This window comes from Labrus mixtus, chromosome 10 (assembly GCF_963584025.1).
Source record: "Labrus mixtus chromosome 10, fLabMix1.1, whole genome shotgun sequence".
NCBI classification, from domain to species: Eukaryota; Metazoa; Chordata; class Actinopteri; order Labriformes; family Labridae; genus Labrus; species Labrus mixtus.
In genome coordinates, this window is record NC_083621.1 from 21505036 (window position 1) to 21519239 (window position 14204).

General features: G+C 39.2%; 1 protein-coding gene across 3 annotated transcripts; it reads right to left on the reverse strand.

Annotated features, from left to right (window-relative positions):
- Positions 1 to 1225: 1225 nt before the first annotated feature.
- ap1ar (adaptor related protein complex 1 associated regulatory protein) lies at positions 1226 to 13731 on the reverse strand. Of its 3 annotated transcripts, none has more exons than XM_061048737.1 (10): positions 13535 to 13731; positions 9516 to 9564; positions 9380 to 9406; positions 9018 to 9043; positions 8830 to 8926; positions 8564 to 8662; positions 7180 to 7241; positions 5292 to 5377; positions 5023 to 5145; positions 1226 to 3310 (listed from the first exon to the last, which is right to left on the reverse strand). In XM_061048737.1, the coding sequence occupies exons 1-10, from the start codon at positions 13603 to 13605 to the stop codon at positions 3039 to 3041; spliced, it is 912 nt and encodes a 303-aa protein (XP_060904720.1). In that variant the 5' UTR covers positions 13606 to 13731; the 3' UTR covers positions 1226 to 3038. The 3 variants fall into 3 exon arrangements, with proteins under 3 accessions (XP_060904720.1, XP_060904719.1, XP_060904721.1); XM_061048736.1 differs by having other exon boundaries at positions 7180 to 7244; XM_061048738.1 differs by lacking the exon at positions 8564 to 8662 and having other exon boundaries at positions 7180 to 7244.
- Between the last annotated feature and the right edge of the window lie 473 nt (positions 13732 to 14204).

Below are 14204 nucleotides of genomic sequence, written 5' to 3' on the forward strand. Positions count from 1 at the left end.
TGATTTGCATTTACAACATGCATAGCATACCCAGCGTCTAATCCGACCAGCGTGTTATTTGTCAAAAGGTGCCATCACACCTAGCCAGTAAAAGGGACCCTGCATCTATTTGGGACTTTGCTTTTGATTTAAGTTTTATAGATGTTTAATTTAATTAACATAATTGAGGGTGATTTTGAGCTTTATCAATGTTAGTTTTACTTTAACTCGGTGATTCTGTGTTCCTCTGAATGTGGAACAAAAGCACTGAGAGAATAATTAATAATTAAGGTTTTGCATCAAATTAATGTTGATTTCTGACTGTTTATTGCGAGTGAAAACTGGAGGAATATGGCCTCCAGTGAACAAGCAAGTAACAGCCAACGATCATAGCAACAACGGATGGAGTGCATCATCCACTAACTCTTGATCGTCGGTGTGGACGGTCAGCTGCTTTGGACCACCCTGACTCAAGCTAGTAGCCAGGGGGTGTTCAGTGGATACGAAAGAACCCCCCCCCCCTTTTTTTAAACAAATAAATAAATAAATGTGTCCTCCTTTTAAATAACGATGGCCAATAATTCTAAACCAAGTCATGGAAACCAAACAGAAGCCCTTATCTTGTAAATGCACCATTTTTGTGATTCTCCTTCCACTAATGATTTTGTTGAGAATGTTAAGAACTCATGTGTGTCCCCTTCAACAGGCTGGCTACAGGCCTGGGACTGCAACTGCTACAACTATTAATATCAACATAACATCTTTTAACATCTTGTTAATGTTAATGTGTTCTAAGGGCTTCTCTATGGAAGCGACTGGTGATCAGAATTATTAATAAAAAATCTAATTTTAAATTAAAATGCAATTAAAAAATATAATCTAAATTTGAATCATCTGGAAGCAAGCGGCATAGTAACTTTATTTTGATGTAAAACAAAGCTGTCAAAAAGAGCTTCAGCCAGAGTATCACTAATTCAACGCAGCTATCTAAATTTCTGCCACCAGTTCAGACCTGCCCCACAGAACACGACATCACTGTGTACAAACACAAACATGGTCTAAATAAGACTAGAGTACTCATTTGTTTGAACAGTCTCATCTTTAAACAAGTAAAAACCTTTAGTTAATGTGTGGTCAGATGACATATCTTTGATTCAAACACTTCAAAATAAAGAATAAGGAAAACAGCAGTTGTCTTATGCTCCACTGTCGGGGATCAAAACATCATGACATACAACAGATCATATGGAATCATATACAGTAATATTGAATTTATTATAGAAACATGACAAAGTTATGGCAACAGTCATCTCTGCCTGTTTAATGTTCTCCAAACTGAAACAGACAATCAACCCAAGCTATTTTAATTATAACCAGAGAATAAGTGAATCTCATTTTAATTTCAAAAGTTGTGTCTTAATAGTAACTTGTTTCATGTCAGAGAAAATCAAATGTATTAAAATTCTTTAAATTCCTCTCTATGACATGTCAAATGCCAGCAAAGATTAAGTCTCTTTTTTGAGGCGTGAACATTTAGGGATTTGAGGTTTGGGTGAGGTTTGTCTCCTACTACTACAATTCAATAATGTCAAACTGAAATATCTGCAGTTAGTCCCTCGTATTTCAGAGAAATTAAACACTCTAGAAGTAGTGACTAACACTTAAAGATATGGTGTTCTGAAGCTGACAATCTTTGAACATGCCATCCATGGCCTGCTCATTCTCACTCATAATTCAATTTATTTAGTCTTTGCATTCATCCATTGTCTATACCACTTATCCCATACTAGGTCACGGGGGCTGGAGCCAATCCTAGTTGTCATTGGGCGAGAGACCCTGAACAAGTCACCAGTCAATCACAGCGCAGACACATGGACACAAATGACCATTTACAGACATTAGTTAGCCAGCAATTAGCTAACGAGCAAATCTTTGGACTGTGGGAGGAAGCTGGAGTAGCTGGAGGGAACCCACACATGCGAAGGGAGAACATGCTAACGCCACACAGAAAGGCCCTGTCAGGCCTGGGATTCAAACAAAGCGCCTTACTGCTGTTAGGCAACAGTGCTAATCACAGTTCAGCCCATATAAAGACATGCTGTCCTTAATATTTTAAAATGTTTGTGATGTGGATGTCATAATTAACAATGGAGTTTGTACTGTTTTTAATGCAAAATGTATTATTTTTAAACATTATCTCAAATGAAATTTGTAAGCATGTGGCATTGTTCAGTTTTGCGTTTAATATGTTCCATATTGGCCATATTACCCTGCATTATATGGGACCTTACAGTTAAACAAATCCCAGCCGGGTTAGTGCAATGACCACAGATTTCTTTTAGAGTGTATGCTCTGACAGAATAGCACATCACCTGTTCCTATTTTTAAGGTTGCTGCTTCCCAGTAATGACACAGAGGCTTACCTGGTGTAGATCAATGTCGATCAGTCAGTGAGAGAATTGATACCAACGTTGTGGGCACCAGGATTACATGTCTGGTCCATTTTACTTTTTAAATCTGCAACCTTTAATGTCATTTAGTTATTTTTCTGCCATCATGCAAAAACTGAATATAACTAAAGGGCAGGGGAAAGCAGCTGAAGAGTTCTTGTTGCTTGGGTGTGTCCCCCCCCTCCCCCCTTTTTTCATACACCAAAAGACGTTCACACACTCTTCTCTATGATCAAGGCACTTGCCTCGAAAATGTGGTTGAGCACTGAACAGTGGCTATTTATTGGGGCTTAAGGATAAGATAGGTCAAATAGAGAGGAAATTATCTTGATTAGAAATGAAAAAGAACAACTTGTTATAAAGTTATTATAACTTACCAAATGATTTGCTTCATCAAAGGATAATAACTGATTGGGTTAAGTTACAATGCATATGATGGTCCCCAAGTGAAAAAAAGGCACTCAAATTTGTATTTGATAAAAAATTGCCACACATCTTCAGTCCCTTATCACAGAAATGAAAAGCAAATTAGTAATATTCCACGTCATAAAAAGCTGGTGATCTCTAAGATGAAGACGACACCACAAACATCTCCTTTGGTGCTAAACACTATCTGTCCTGGTTCTCCACCCTAAGGCCGCAGTCCAAGGCATCCTCAGACAGAGTGTCTAGTACAGGATTGATAAACCCTTCAAATTCAGTGTCTGCATGGTCCTCTGGATTGGTGCCGACAAAATCATTTTCCCACTCCAGTGCATTTGAATCCTCAGAGGCTGATGTTGGGCCGCTGTTAATCGGCTTGCTGCTGGGCCTCAGGGCTGCACGTAGGATGTCCTCCTCAGTCCGAGACCTCTCCCAGGCTGGAAGTGCACGATTGATTCCTGCAGCAAACAAGGACACAAACGTTCAGCCTGACAACAGAAGCCACTAGAGTCTAAAACCTATTGGCCCTCACTTGTCAAACGTACGTACGACAGAAAACTGGGTGTACGGTCATTTCCTCGTAAACTTTCGTATCAATCTGAACGTGAGTGGAGGATACACTCAGATCCCACGCCAGGTCCGGCTAATTGGACGCACGTTTTCAAGTCAGTGTGGACTTCCGGTGCAGCAAATCTGACTGTATCTGAGAATTATAAGACAATACTACTGTTTGGCCAAACCCTTTATTCATTTGATGCAGGACGTTTCAGATTTTCATTCATCTCTTTTAAAGTGTCTTTAATGGAAACGACAGAGCCAGGTAATGATGTAATGAATCATCTGGAACATAAATAAAGTGATGTGAATAAACTCTGTAACTGTGTAATTATTTATTAGTTTGATATGGACAGAACTAAAAAAATACTCAAGGCTATTAAATATTTACCATTATCAGTCTCAGACACAGGTGCAGGTTCGTCTGTGTCCCCACGTTACTTTTATTGATATTGAGGATGTACAGATCAGGGCAGACACTCGCCCCTCCATCTGACACAATTTCAGGCTGGGGTCCAGCTGGCCTCCCTCAGTTTTGGTGCTGCTTATTTTAAGAGCCACACCTCGCTTTCTTTTGCGATTTAAAGGTCTGACCACTCTTTTAACCTGAGTGTAGAGAATTGGGATTATATTACAGACTAGACTATACGAGTCACATATCACAGATGTGTATATTAAATATTAAAACCTCCACTGGAGTTCGATTGTCCACGTCGACACTGTTGACAGCAGCAGAGATTTCCTTGCAGGTATGTTGTTTCTGACGCCCTTTCCTTCCACTTTTCAGGCTGCCAAACAACACATTTCTTATTCCTCTGGTGTCACTCTCCAGGTCATGACAGTTTCTCTTCTTTGCTATATTACGTACCTCCATGTCATAAACTCTAAAGGTGAGGACAGCTGAACCGTGAATATATGGACAGCACATTGAGCTTACTTGTAATGAAATGCGCTTTATAAATAAACTTCCATTCCAAACTTCTATATAGGGGAGCAGTATTTAAATGACAATTGTTTTCATCTACCACTTATCAACGCCCGCTGATCCGTGCTCTGTGATCGCACAGATACGCAAATTTCATAGGTCAGACGTGAACCCTGTCAGAAGACAAGTGAGGGCCATTGTGAGCAGTAATTTGATATCTTAAGAAGGAACCAAGTCACCTGCTACAACCCAAAACAAACTGAAAGCTTACCTTTAATCATATATTTATTTCTTCAATGAAAGGGAACTTATATGCTATGTTTGCATGTAGCCAAAATCAGGAATAGTTTCTGATGAATGTTAACTAAGAATAACCAAAAGAAGACTTTTTCCAACCTGTTATTTAAACATTTTGCTGAGACCTTTGAAGGAGGTTGAAACGTGTGATAAACTGCACTGTGCACAAATGGCCTTCCCTTTCAGCCAATAACAGGAGTTTGTCAATAGACAAAGCTGATAGCCCTTTATTGGGACCTGACGCCTGTCAAAATTATGATGTTGAAGGAAGTTTTGACTAATTAGTGATTTGCGTCATGCCAAACAACACTTTATCTTTGCAGCTGAAGATGTTCAGACTCAACTGCTCAACCAGAGAAAGCTTTGCAATTTTAGCAAATATTCTACCCTCACCTTCCTCATCTTCCCACTCTAGGTCCAGTGAGGTCCCGTCATCATTAGTGGAGCGGGTCTTGTTGGTGAAGTCCCAGCTGCACTCCGTGTTGGGAGTTACCAGGTTTGTGTCAGAGGGCAATCCTGAAAAACAAAGAGTAAGTCAATACAATGGAGTTCTTGGGATTCTTAAACGGTTTGTGACGGTCATGTTCATTCTGAACTGATATTCAACTTTGTGTAAACCATTAAGTAGAGCTAATTTAATGAAGAGAAGGTGGGTCACTTACTGTTGCTTCTGAAAACCTCAGACTGGGTTTTTACAGTTTGGAGGTACACATCAAAATCCTCACCAGAGGTTTGTCCAGAACAGGCCCTGATGACAAAACAAAATATAGAGAGAGCATATACTCACAGCTTTGACTCAAAACTCTCTGGGTTACATTTACTTTTGAGTAATAACATGATTCACCGATCCATGTTTTTTCAGTTCCGATCGATTCCGATACGTATGTACTGATTCTGATATTTTTATTATCATAACTAATAGTGTTATTGTTGATGTGTTATATGTAAGGCTACACAAACCTGGCATTGCATTGTGCTGGCTTCACATACAAACAGGAAGCAGCAAGAACTGTGAGCTTTTCAAATTAAATCTTTCAAACTGAAGTGTAAGAATTATTACTTTTGATCATATAGAAGGAGCTGTTCCATCCCGTCTGAACGTCGTCATGGAGACAATTTGTGGACACTTTTTACAGTTCAGTCTGAATGTTTTCAAAGTGAGCGGATACCTAAATTATGTCAACATCGGACCCGATACCGATATAAGATCGGATCTGTCCCATCTCTAAAATTTACTGAAGCACTGATATTCTATACCTTGTAGTTCTTTAATATGTATATTATGTAGCCTTCATACTTTTAAATTGCAGTGTGACTTAATAAGTAAATTAGAGTTTCTAAGGGTTTAAAAAAGCAAGATCCCTTTAAAAGCAACCAGCATAACTGCCTACAAAGCAAACTTTAGTATGGCCACAGTGAAACTCCTGGACTCATACTTTGCTGTATCCACATTGTCTTTATCTATCTATACCTATCTGCTTCTTTATAGACTGGAAATGGAATTCCTATGGCAGGAATTGTGTAACCCTGCCATAGCATCAGCAAACAAAGTGATCAGCTATTATTAGTTATGTTTGTTTAGGTATGTGTGTATACATTTGGATACATTCTATGTATTTCATGAAATAATGTCTTTCTTTACAATGAATTTATGTACCTCGTAATTCCACTGTACATGCCGTGTAAATTTACAAGAAGTCTGTACAGACTTAGGCCACTAGGCCAGGATGAAGATTAAGCATACTGTAGTATATCTAGAATCATCTCAGTGTTCAGAGTGAAGATAACTGAGACAGTTTTTTTTTGTAGATGAGGAAGAAATTCCAACCGGTGAAAGTCAGTGAAAATATTGGGTAGGTGGTATAATGCAGAGCTCAGTGGCAGGGAACAGATAGAAGCTGTTGCTATCAGGGAGCAAATACAAGGTAGTTAGTAACATGGTCCCAAATCAAACTAAAGGGAGGAAAAGGAAAAACCCCAGACCCGCAGTAGAGAAAGCAGAGGCAGCCCTTAGGAATACAGAGATTGTACCATGTGCAGAAAGGCCAGGGAGGCTAGGGGCTTAGCTCAGGCAGACCAGTGTCGCAGAAAGCAGGTCCCAGAGATAGAAGGAAGCTGGTGGTGGAGCAGGTACGTCGACAAGAGGAAGTAGTAAGGTGTACTAAGATAGTGGCTCAGGCGAAGCAGGGGCAGTGGATGAACTGGGAAAGTATAGATAAGAGGAACCAGCAGGTCAACTTAGGAAAAGATTGTAGCCATTCAGTTTGTACGAGAGGGAGAGAAATCTAAAGTAGGTAGAGCAACAACCCTTGTAGCTCGCATAGACGGAGCCTGGTTCTGTTGAAGGGGGGCGATACTGGTTTGGTTGTGGTGACAACTAAGGGCCATAGGGTAGGAAAAGTAACTTGCCAGTATAGGGGCGAAATTGGGATGAGGGGTTCTTTCCTGGGCTTTAATTATTGCACAAGTATCTTATATTTATTTCAAATACTAATGACAGCATCTTGCATCTACACAAATCTCTTAGTAGCTAATGATTTTTTGACTTACTCTCTTTGCTGAGGATCGTAACTCGAGCCATCTGCTTTCCCCCGTCTCCTCTGGGCCGACACCTGCTAACAATCAAACAAAGATGAAATCATGATATGGATACGGAATCAATCAATCAATTAAACATCAATCGCTCTCTTAGAATATTTATATAAAAGCTTTATGTATAAAACATTTGGAAACTAATCCAAATTTCTGTTCCAGAGTCTGTTAAATATCAGCACAGGCACACCTCATTTCACTCATTTGGTCAAGCAGAAAACAGTCATAGCTGAATTTTTGGCCCCGTGTTCATCTCGCATTTTTTTTCTGAATGCCAGTGTCTTTTTTCAATTGTTTTCATGTTTTCAGCAGCAGGCGTGCACCTGGAGAAAAGACGCAGCGCCCAGCGACATCAACAACATCAAGGTGCTGTTGATGTCACAGGCGCTCTTTTCAAAGATATTCCCCGTATTTTAGTCTCCTACAGAGCGTGTCTTGTACTCACATCCTCTTCTATCTATCTAAAAAATGATCTTCACTATAAAACATACAGTACAGTTTTCAACAGCTTTTCTTCTCAGCGCCCAAACACTTCATGCAAGCACTCCTGAGCGCACAGCCAGCGCTTTTTCTGCCCGGAAAAAAGCGCTAGGTGGACACGGGGCCTGAGAGTAGCATAAAGTCTCCCAACATTAACTTGAAGGACTGGTGGAAAGCATACCAAGATGCATGGAAGCTAAAAATCTAGGTACTTCACTAAATATTGAGTTCTGAACTCTCCCTAAGTTTAAAAACAAAAAAAATATAAACATGAATTCTTCACTGTATCCAAAATACTTAATATTTTTGTTATCTAAACCTATTGTTATTTTCCACAAATAAAATACCTAATTAAGTTTCTTTTCTTAAGAACTTCGGAGAAATGCTGTAAACATAAAAAAAATCTTAATTTCACTCAAATAAACATCTATAGAAAGTTGAACAAGTGAAAAACATAGTTTTACATTGGTGTCTTAAATTTTTCTGGAGCTGTGTGTTTGTGTTTGTGTGAATAGAATAGACAGATATTACATTCAACAAACAAACCAAAAACAAAGAAGCAGTGCAAGATCACATGGGCTAAAAAAAAGCCATTTTACAGTTACAGGGGATTCACCTATCAGAGAAAACAACATTTGGTGCTTATCTGAAAGGGACATGATTTCCCCGACTGGATAACAAAGAGAACTTAATGAGGAGAAAAAAGGCAACAGAGAAAAGGTCACAGTGTCTCTTTAAAACACAGAAGGCTGAGGGCCTGATATGTTGTTGAGTCTGTGTACAACTCCAGCATGTTAAGAGAAGTCGCGTTATTCAAGAAGTAAGTCAAACTTGCAGAAGGGAGAGCTCGGTGCTGCCTCACCTCCTTTAATTTGCGCTCACGTGCCAACCTGGCGGCCTCACGCTGTGCGGCATTTCTAGCCTCCTCTTCTAGCCTTAACTTCTCCTCTTGTGCCTCTAACTGAATGGGAAAAATTAAAATGAAACAAACACAAAACAAGTAATTATAGAACAGAAAAGCAATGCAGCAAATCAAAAAAAGGGACAAACAGGTTTTAAATCATAAAATGAAATATCAAGGCATACAGATCTGAGGAATGAGAAAGATCTTTTTCATTTGTGTCTTACTTCCAAATGGAGTCTTTGGTCGATCAGCTTCTGCTTGGCTGAGATTGCAGCATAGCGGTGCTCGTTCAGGTCCTTCATCTCATCTTCATTGATTGGCCTTAAAAAAAATACACAACAAAACATATTTCATTATAAATTGTTCTTTCAAAATATATTTTGGAATTTTGTTTTTTGATCATATGTATTACCTCGGGCATGGCTGTGGGCTCTCAGCCTGCAAATCAACAAACAACATTTGTAAAATGAAATGCATCTTCCCGACTGACAGTTTCATTTCAGTGTTACTAGACCCTGCAGACCATCACCTACTGATGGTGTTAGTCGGGGCATTGTTTATTTTCATCAGTTATTATCAGAGTCTGAGTCTCTTGCTCGGGGAGTCCCTGAGAGTCTCAGCATTATTTTATTTAAAATAAACTTGTGCTAATGTTACAAAGCTATAGAGCAAACATGGGTTAAAAGAAAAGTCAAACAATATCATTCTTAATTATATTTCAGGACTGAAGGCTTCACTTCATGATAACATGATCAGCAGGATGATCAGCCTTACCTCATCACTCTCTACAAGATTTTCAAACTGCAAAATAAGAAATCACAATTAGACATTTAATATTGAGCTGATATCAAATAGTTATAATGAAAAGAAAATACAAAGAAAACACTGCTAGACAGTGTAGGGCTCATACCTCTATTGTATAATGCTCCCCTGTGGTACTGCTTCGGAAGTATTTTGACCTGTAGAAATGAGAAAAACAGATCACTGATTTAATGTATGACCTGAAAAACATTCTAAGAAAGTGTAGTAGGATGATTACAATGTATACCACTGCCATATAAATAAACATTGAGCAGCCACTGTTGAAGGAATACACCTATTGCTAGATACATGGGTATTATTGTCAGTTATTGAGGTTTAAACTAGAGGACAGTTTGGAGGCAGACAAATGTAAAAGTTTACACTAAGAAAGACCTGCAGACCTCTCAGAGATTATTTTAATTCAAAAGCACATGCAAACAACTGACACACACTGTGAATGAAACAATGTGTTGCAATGGAATTAAATGAATTAAAGGCTTTATATGCGATTTTTTGATCCAGCAGATGTCTCCCTTGAGCTCCAGCATGAAACCAAAACAACTCGCGCTGCATTGTTGTGTTAGCATGCTAATGCTAGCGATCTTTATTATGCTCATATCTTCACACTGCATGTAAATTTACCTGAAATGAGCGTGATCTAGAAACACAGTTAAGCAGTGAGTACAGTATGTTATTCTTCTTTTCTCTAGTCCCTCAATTAAACAACTTTTATACGTGAGGGGAGGAGTCAGCCGGCCGTCTCGACGATGTAAACAAACTGAAGATAGGACTCTGAAAACTCTGAAAGCATCACAGACAGTGGGACTCGGGTGTTACACCCATTGTAGACAGTCATGACTCACAGAGTTATTTTCAGAGGATATACTTGATTTCTATTATATTTAAGTGTGAAAAATCACATATAAAGCCTTTAAAGTCAAATATGCTGCAAATACGTCAAAAATGCAAAGTCAAAAACGCACTTTCAGAAAACTGCTACAAAAAAGACAAACATGTCAGTTGTAGTCTTGAATGGAAGGTCCATGTATATAAGGATGTAAGAAGCATGGCTTATCTACACCTTTGCTTGTTATAGTAAAGTAAAACTCAAATCTGGCTGCACTCTTGTCCTAGTTATGTCATTCGCAGCCAGTCCACTCAGTAGACTGATTCATTGAGATCTTGTGCTATTTTAATCCAATCAAGAATGCTGAAGGAGCCAATGCCAAAAGAGCTGTCAATGGTGAGGATCACCTCTCTTTCCAAGCATCAAATAACTCATTAAAACCAAACTTCTCAGAAGGATGAACACTTGGACAATCAGATGAGATTCACAAAGTAGCTCACGATACGATACACGACCATAATGTCTAGTTTGCATTACAACGTCAATTTGCACATCTTAACATGACAAAATAAAATGTCCTAACATGTTGAAACCGCGCTAAGGCGACAGAAAATGCTCTGTTATCAGGATTAAAATTGGGTGCTACCACTTCATCAGTTTTGAGGGGAAACCCTGTAGACTATTTCCTACTGCCTTCTATGAAGCCGCATTGTCCTTTACTCTATCGAATCGAGATGTGCCACTTAGTAAGGCTGCAACTTACCAATATTTTAATAATCGATTCAGCGGCCGTTTCTTTTTTCGATTAATTGATGAACCGCGTACATTTAAAAAAAAAAACAATAGGAAAAAAACATTTTTTTTAACTGAATGACGAGCTTAATGTTCACAGGCTTTGCTACATCAAATAGCTTTAACAGACCATAGACTAACACAAAGAATATAAATATATATATCCTCACTCCTACATACATACTTTAAAATCATACTGATGACATTACTGATCAACTAATGAAGGACTGGGTGAGTGAATTCTTCAGTTTATCTTCCGTTGTACTTCTATTTTAAGCCACGGCTAGGTGTCATGAAATATTGATGCAGGGCTAATTGGCAAGGAAATCTGTTTGTAGCGCAATAATAGTTTTTTTTAAAATATCAATATTTAGGGCCAGCGTATCCATAGTTGGATTAAACAGCTGAGAATGACAATATATTGCTGTATCAATAGTTTGTTCCGACCTAACTTGGACATAAATCAGCAGGACAAAAACGTTTTTTTTTGATTGGGGCAGAGCCTGTCGACTGTCAGTGTGACTGCTGGCAGCTCAAACCAAACTTCTGCACTTCACAGCTCATCATAGTGTCCTTGGACGAGACGCTGGAGCCTGAAATGGCCATCAGAGTGTGAATGTGTATGAATTGTATTAGTGAATACAGATGGGCTCTACATAGCATAATCTTCACTCAGTATATGTGTGTTCGGGGTGAATGCAGCATGTAGTGTAAAAGAGCTTGGAGTTGTCAGAAGACTAGAGAAGCTCTATATAAGAACAGTCCAATTATAATGTACATCCAATCTGTTAACACACAGGAGGGTCACCCCCTGTGAAAGTTGTCTTGGATTCACCTTTGGGGAGATGTCAGGTTGTCCATCTATTTTTAAGTTTAGGCTTTTGCCAGGGGATATCTTCTGTGATGAAACACATGAATTTCCTCATTTGCTGATCATTTCCTTGATTCAGATTAACTTGGTTTCAGGAACAATATGTAACTCTGACACTTGATGTTTAAAATAAGTCCAAATTCAAAACATTGGAGAGAGCTGTCTCCCCCCCCCCCGTCCCCTCCTCCTAAGAGTCGATGCTCGCGCAGGTTGCTATGTCGTAGACACTGAAGCTTCAGTGTTTAGCCAGCTCTGCATCGGTCAGTAAACCTTTCATCATTTCTAACTTCTCTCCATTTTTCAAAAGCATCTCCAATATTAATCTAGTTTTACCACATTTCCGGTCAGGGAATTACGCCAAGGCTTTTTAGGTCAGGTAGAATCAGTTATGTCTGAACCGGGTCGCTTGCCCGCTTCCACCGCTGCAACACTGTTGGTTTGTAACCAAGAAGCATCTAAACAGCGGTGTGGGGGCGCCAGAATCGAAACTAAGACGGACGACATACTGGCTGCTGCATTGTTATCAGAGAAGCCAGAACTTCAACATGGCATGTGTCTTAATGTCTGATTATATAATAAGGTGGTGGAATGAACTTCCAAACTCCATTCGATCTGCAGAGTCCCTCTGCACCTTTAAGAAAAAGCTAAAGACCCAGCTCTTTCATGAATACCTACTAACTTAATGATGATGGTTTTGATATTATTGATGATGATGGTTGTCACGATTGTTTTTGTTTGATAACGATGACTTATAAGATGGTTTCTATACTGATTAGAGCTCCCAAGAACTGCCCTCAATGTTGTGCTTTGCCTCTGGTCACTTCCTGTCAGCACCTGTGTGTCCAATCGGACTCAAAGCTGATCGTTTGCTCTTACTGACATTGTTCCCTGTTTTCTAGATCCTTGCTTGTGTTGTTCTTACTCTCTGATGTACGTCGCTTTGGATAAAAGCGTCTGCTAAGTGAATTGTAGAAAGATAAAAAAATTAACCTTGACATTATCTTTCAAGTTTACTTGACTGAATGTTGCAAAAATAATTAAGAAGCCTATATAGATTTCTCACGCCAGTAAAGATAGCTTTCATTTGAAAACAGTAAAACATGACTTAGGGTTCTGTAAAAAGTGGATGTTAACTTCATCAGTATGACACCAGAAGGAGTCACATGTGGGAGTGAGTGTAGAAAGGCAATCTGCTGGATAACATCAAATATAAACCTTAAATGTAGTTACATAAAAGCCTGCTTATCACGAAGGAAACAGAGAATTTAGACCCAGCTGTCTCAAGAAGGATGTTAAAGACATGTTCACTTCTTAAATAGCCCTTACACACTCTGTGGGTGATCATAGTGTCCTACATGTCCTGTTGACATTAAGGGCGGGGTCTTTGTTGACAGTGGCTTCAAGTGGGTCAGACTAAATAAAAAAACAACACGTAACATAACCAGTGGAGGACTGACCAGCCCTGCAAATCATTTCGACAACAAACAAAGCGTAATAAACAAAGTCTCACAAGACTCAGTGGTATGACTGGAGTAATGGGATAATGAGCTTTTGGCTAACTAAGGAGAAACCGGATACGCTGGTCTGGATGCTGCTTAGTGCCCTTTTTTCCACTTACCCGCCTCCTCTCTGGATCCTGTTGGCGTGTCCCCTGAAGAGCCCAACACAGTAACCCCAGCAATTACCCATCGCATTGTCAAATATTTCTTTTATCAAGCTGCCACGCTAACAATCTCCAAACAGCTGTCTGTGCATCAGTGTTGTTAGCTACATCTCCCAGTACAACTCCTGTCCCAGTCACTTCCTCATCCTTCTTCTTCTCCGGATCATGATGGAGCACAAATGATCAACATCGACACCTACCGGGTCATTTCGGTATCCTACATCTTGACATTTTTGTTTAGGTCTTAAAATAGACACGTGTATTTTGGAGGTTATTGCTTCAAGTATTGCTTCGATGGAGAAAATTGTAATCATTTCATGAATATTTTTTTTCTGGGATTGCATTGACAAGAAAATGTCAGTATGCTAGGCTGTATCCGAGAGGAATATGTGGAAGTACACTTCCCCCTTTGAGGAAATTTGTCTTGGACTCCAACTGCTACATAAACGTAGGCCTATTCACAGTAGGCTAGTATTAATAAAAATAAATTAAATCAGGATCAGAAATACTTTATCAATCCCAGGGGGAATTGGGTAAAGCAAAAAAAAAAAAAGAAAGCATGCATAGGCCTTTGTGTTTAAGCGTCAGATGAATAATACTATTGGTGGCATCATCTGTACCCCGC

What these genes read in the sequence shown, in the direction of transcription:
- ap1ar (XM_061048736.1), bottom strand. Translation starts at nt 13,605, where the DNA reads ATGGGTAATTGCTGGGGTTACTGTGTTGGGCTCTTCAGGGGACACGCC. An exon ending in ACCAAAGACTCCATTTGGAA is followed by an intron (nt 8,663 to 8,829) that starts GTAAGACACAAA and finishes TTTCCCATTCAG; the next exon opens with TTAGAGGCACAAGAGGAGAA. An exon ending in GTGAGCGCAAATTAAAGGAG is followed by an intron (nt 7,245 to 8,563) that starts GTGAGGCAGCAC and finishes TTTGATTGTTAG; the next exon opens with CAGGTGTCGGCCCAGAGGAG.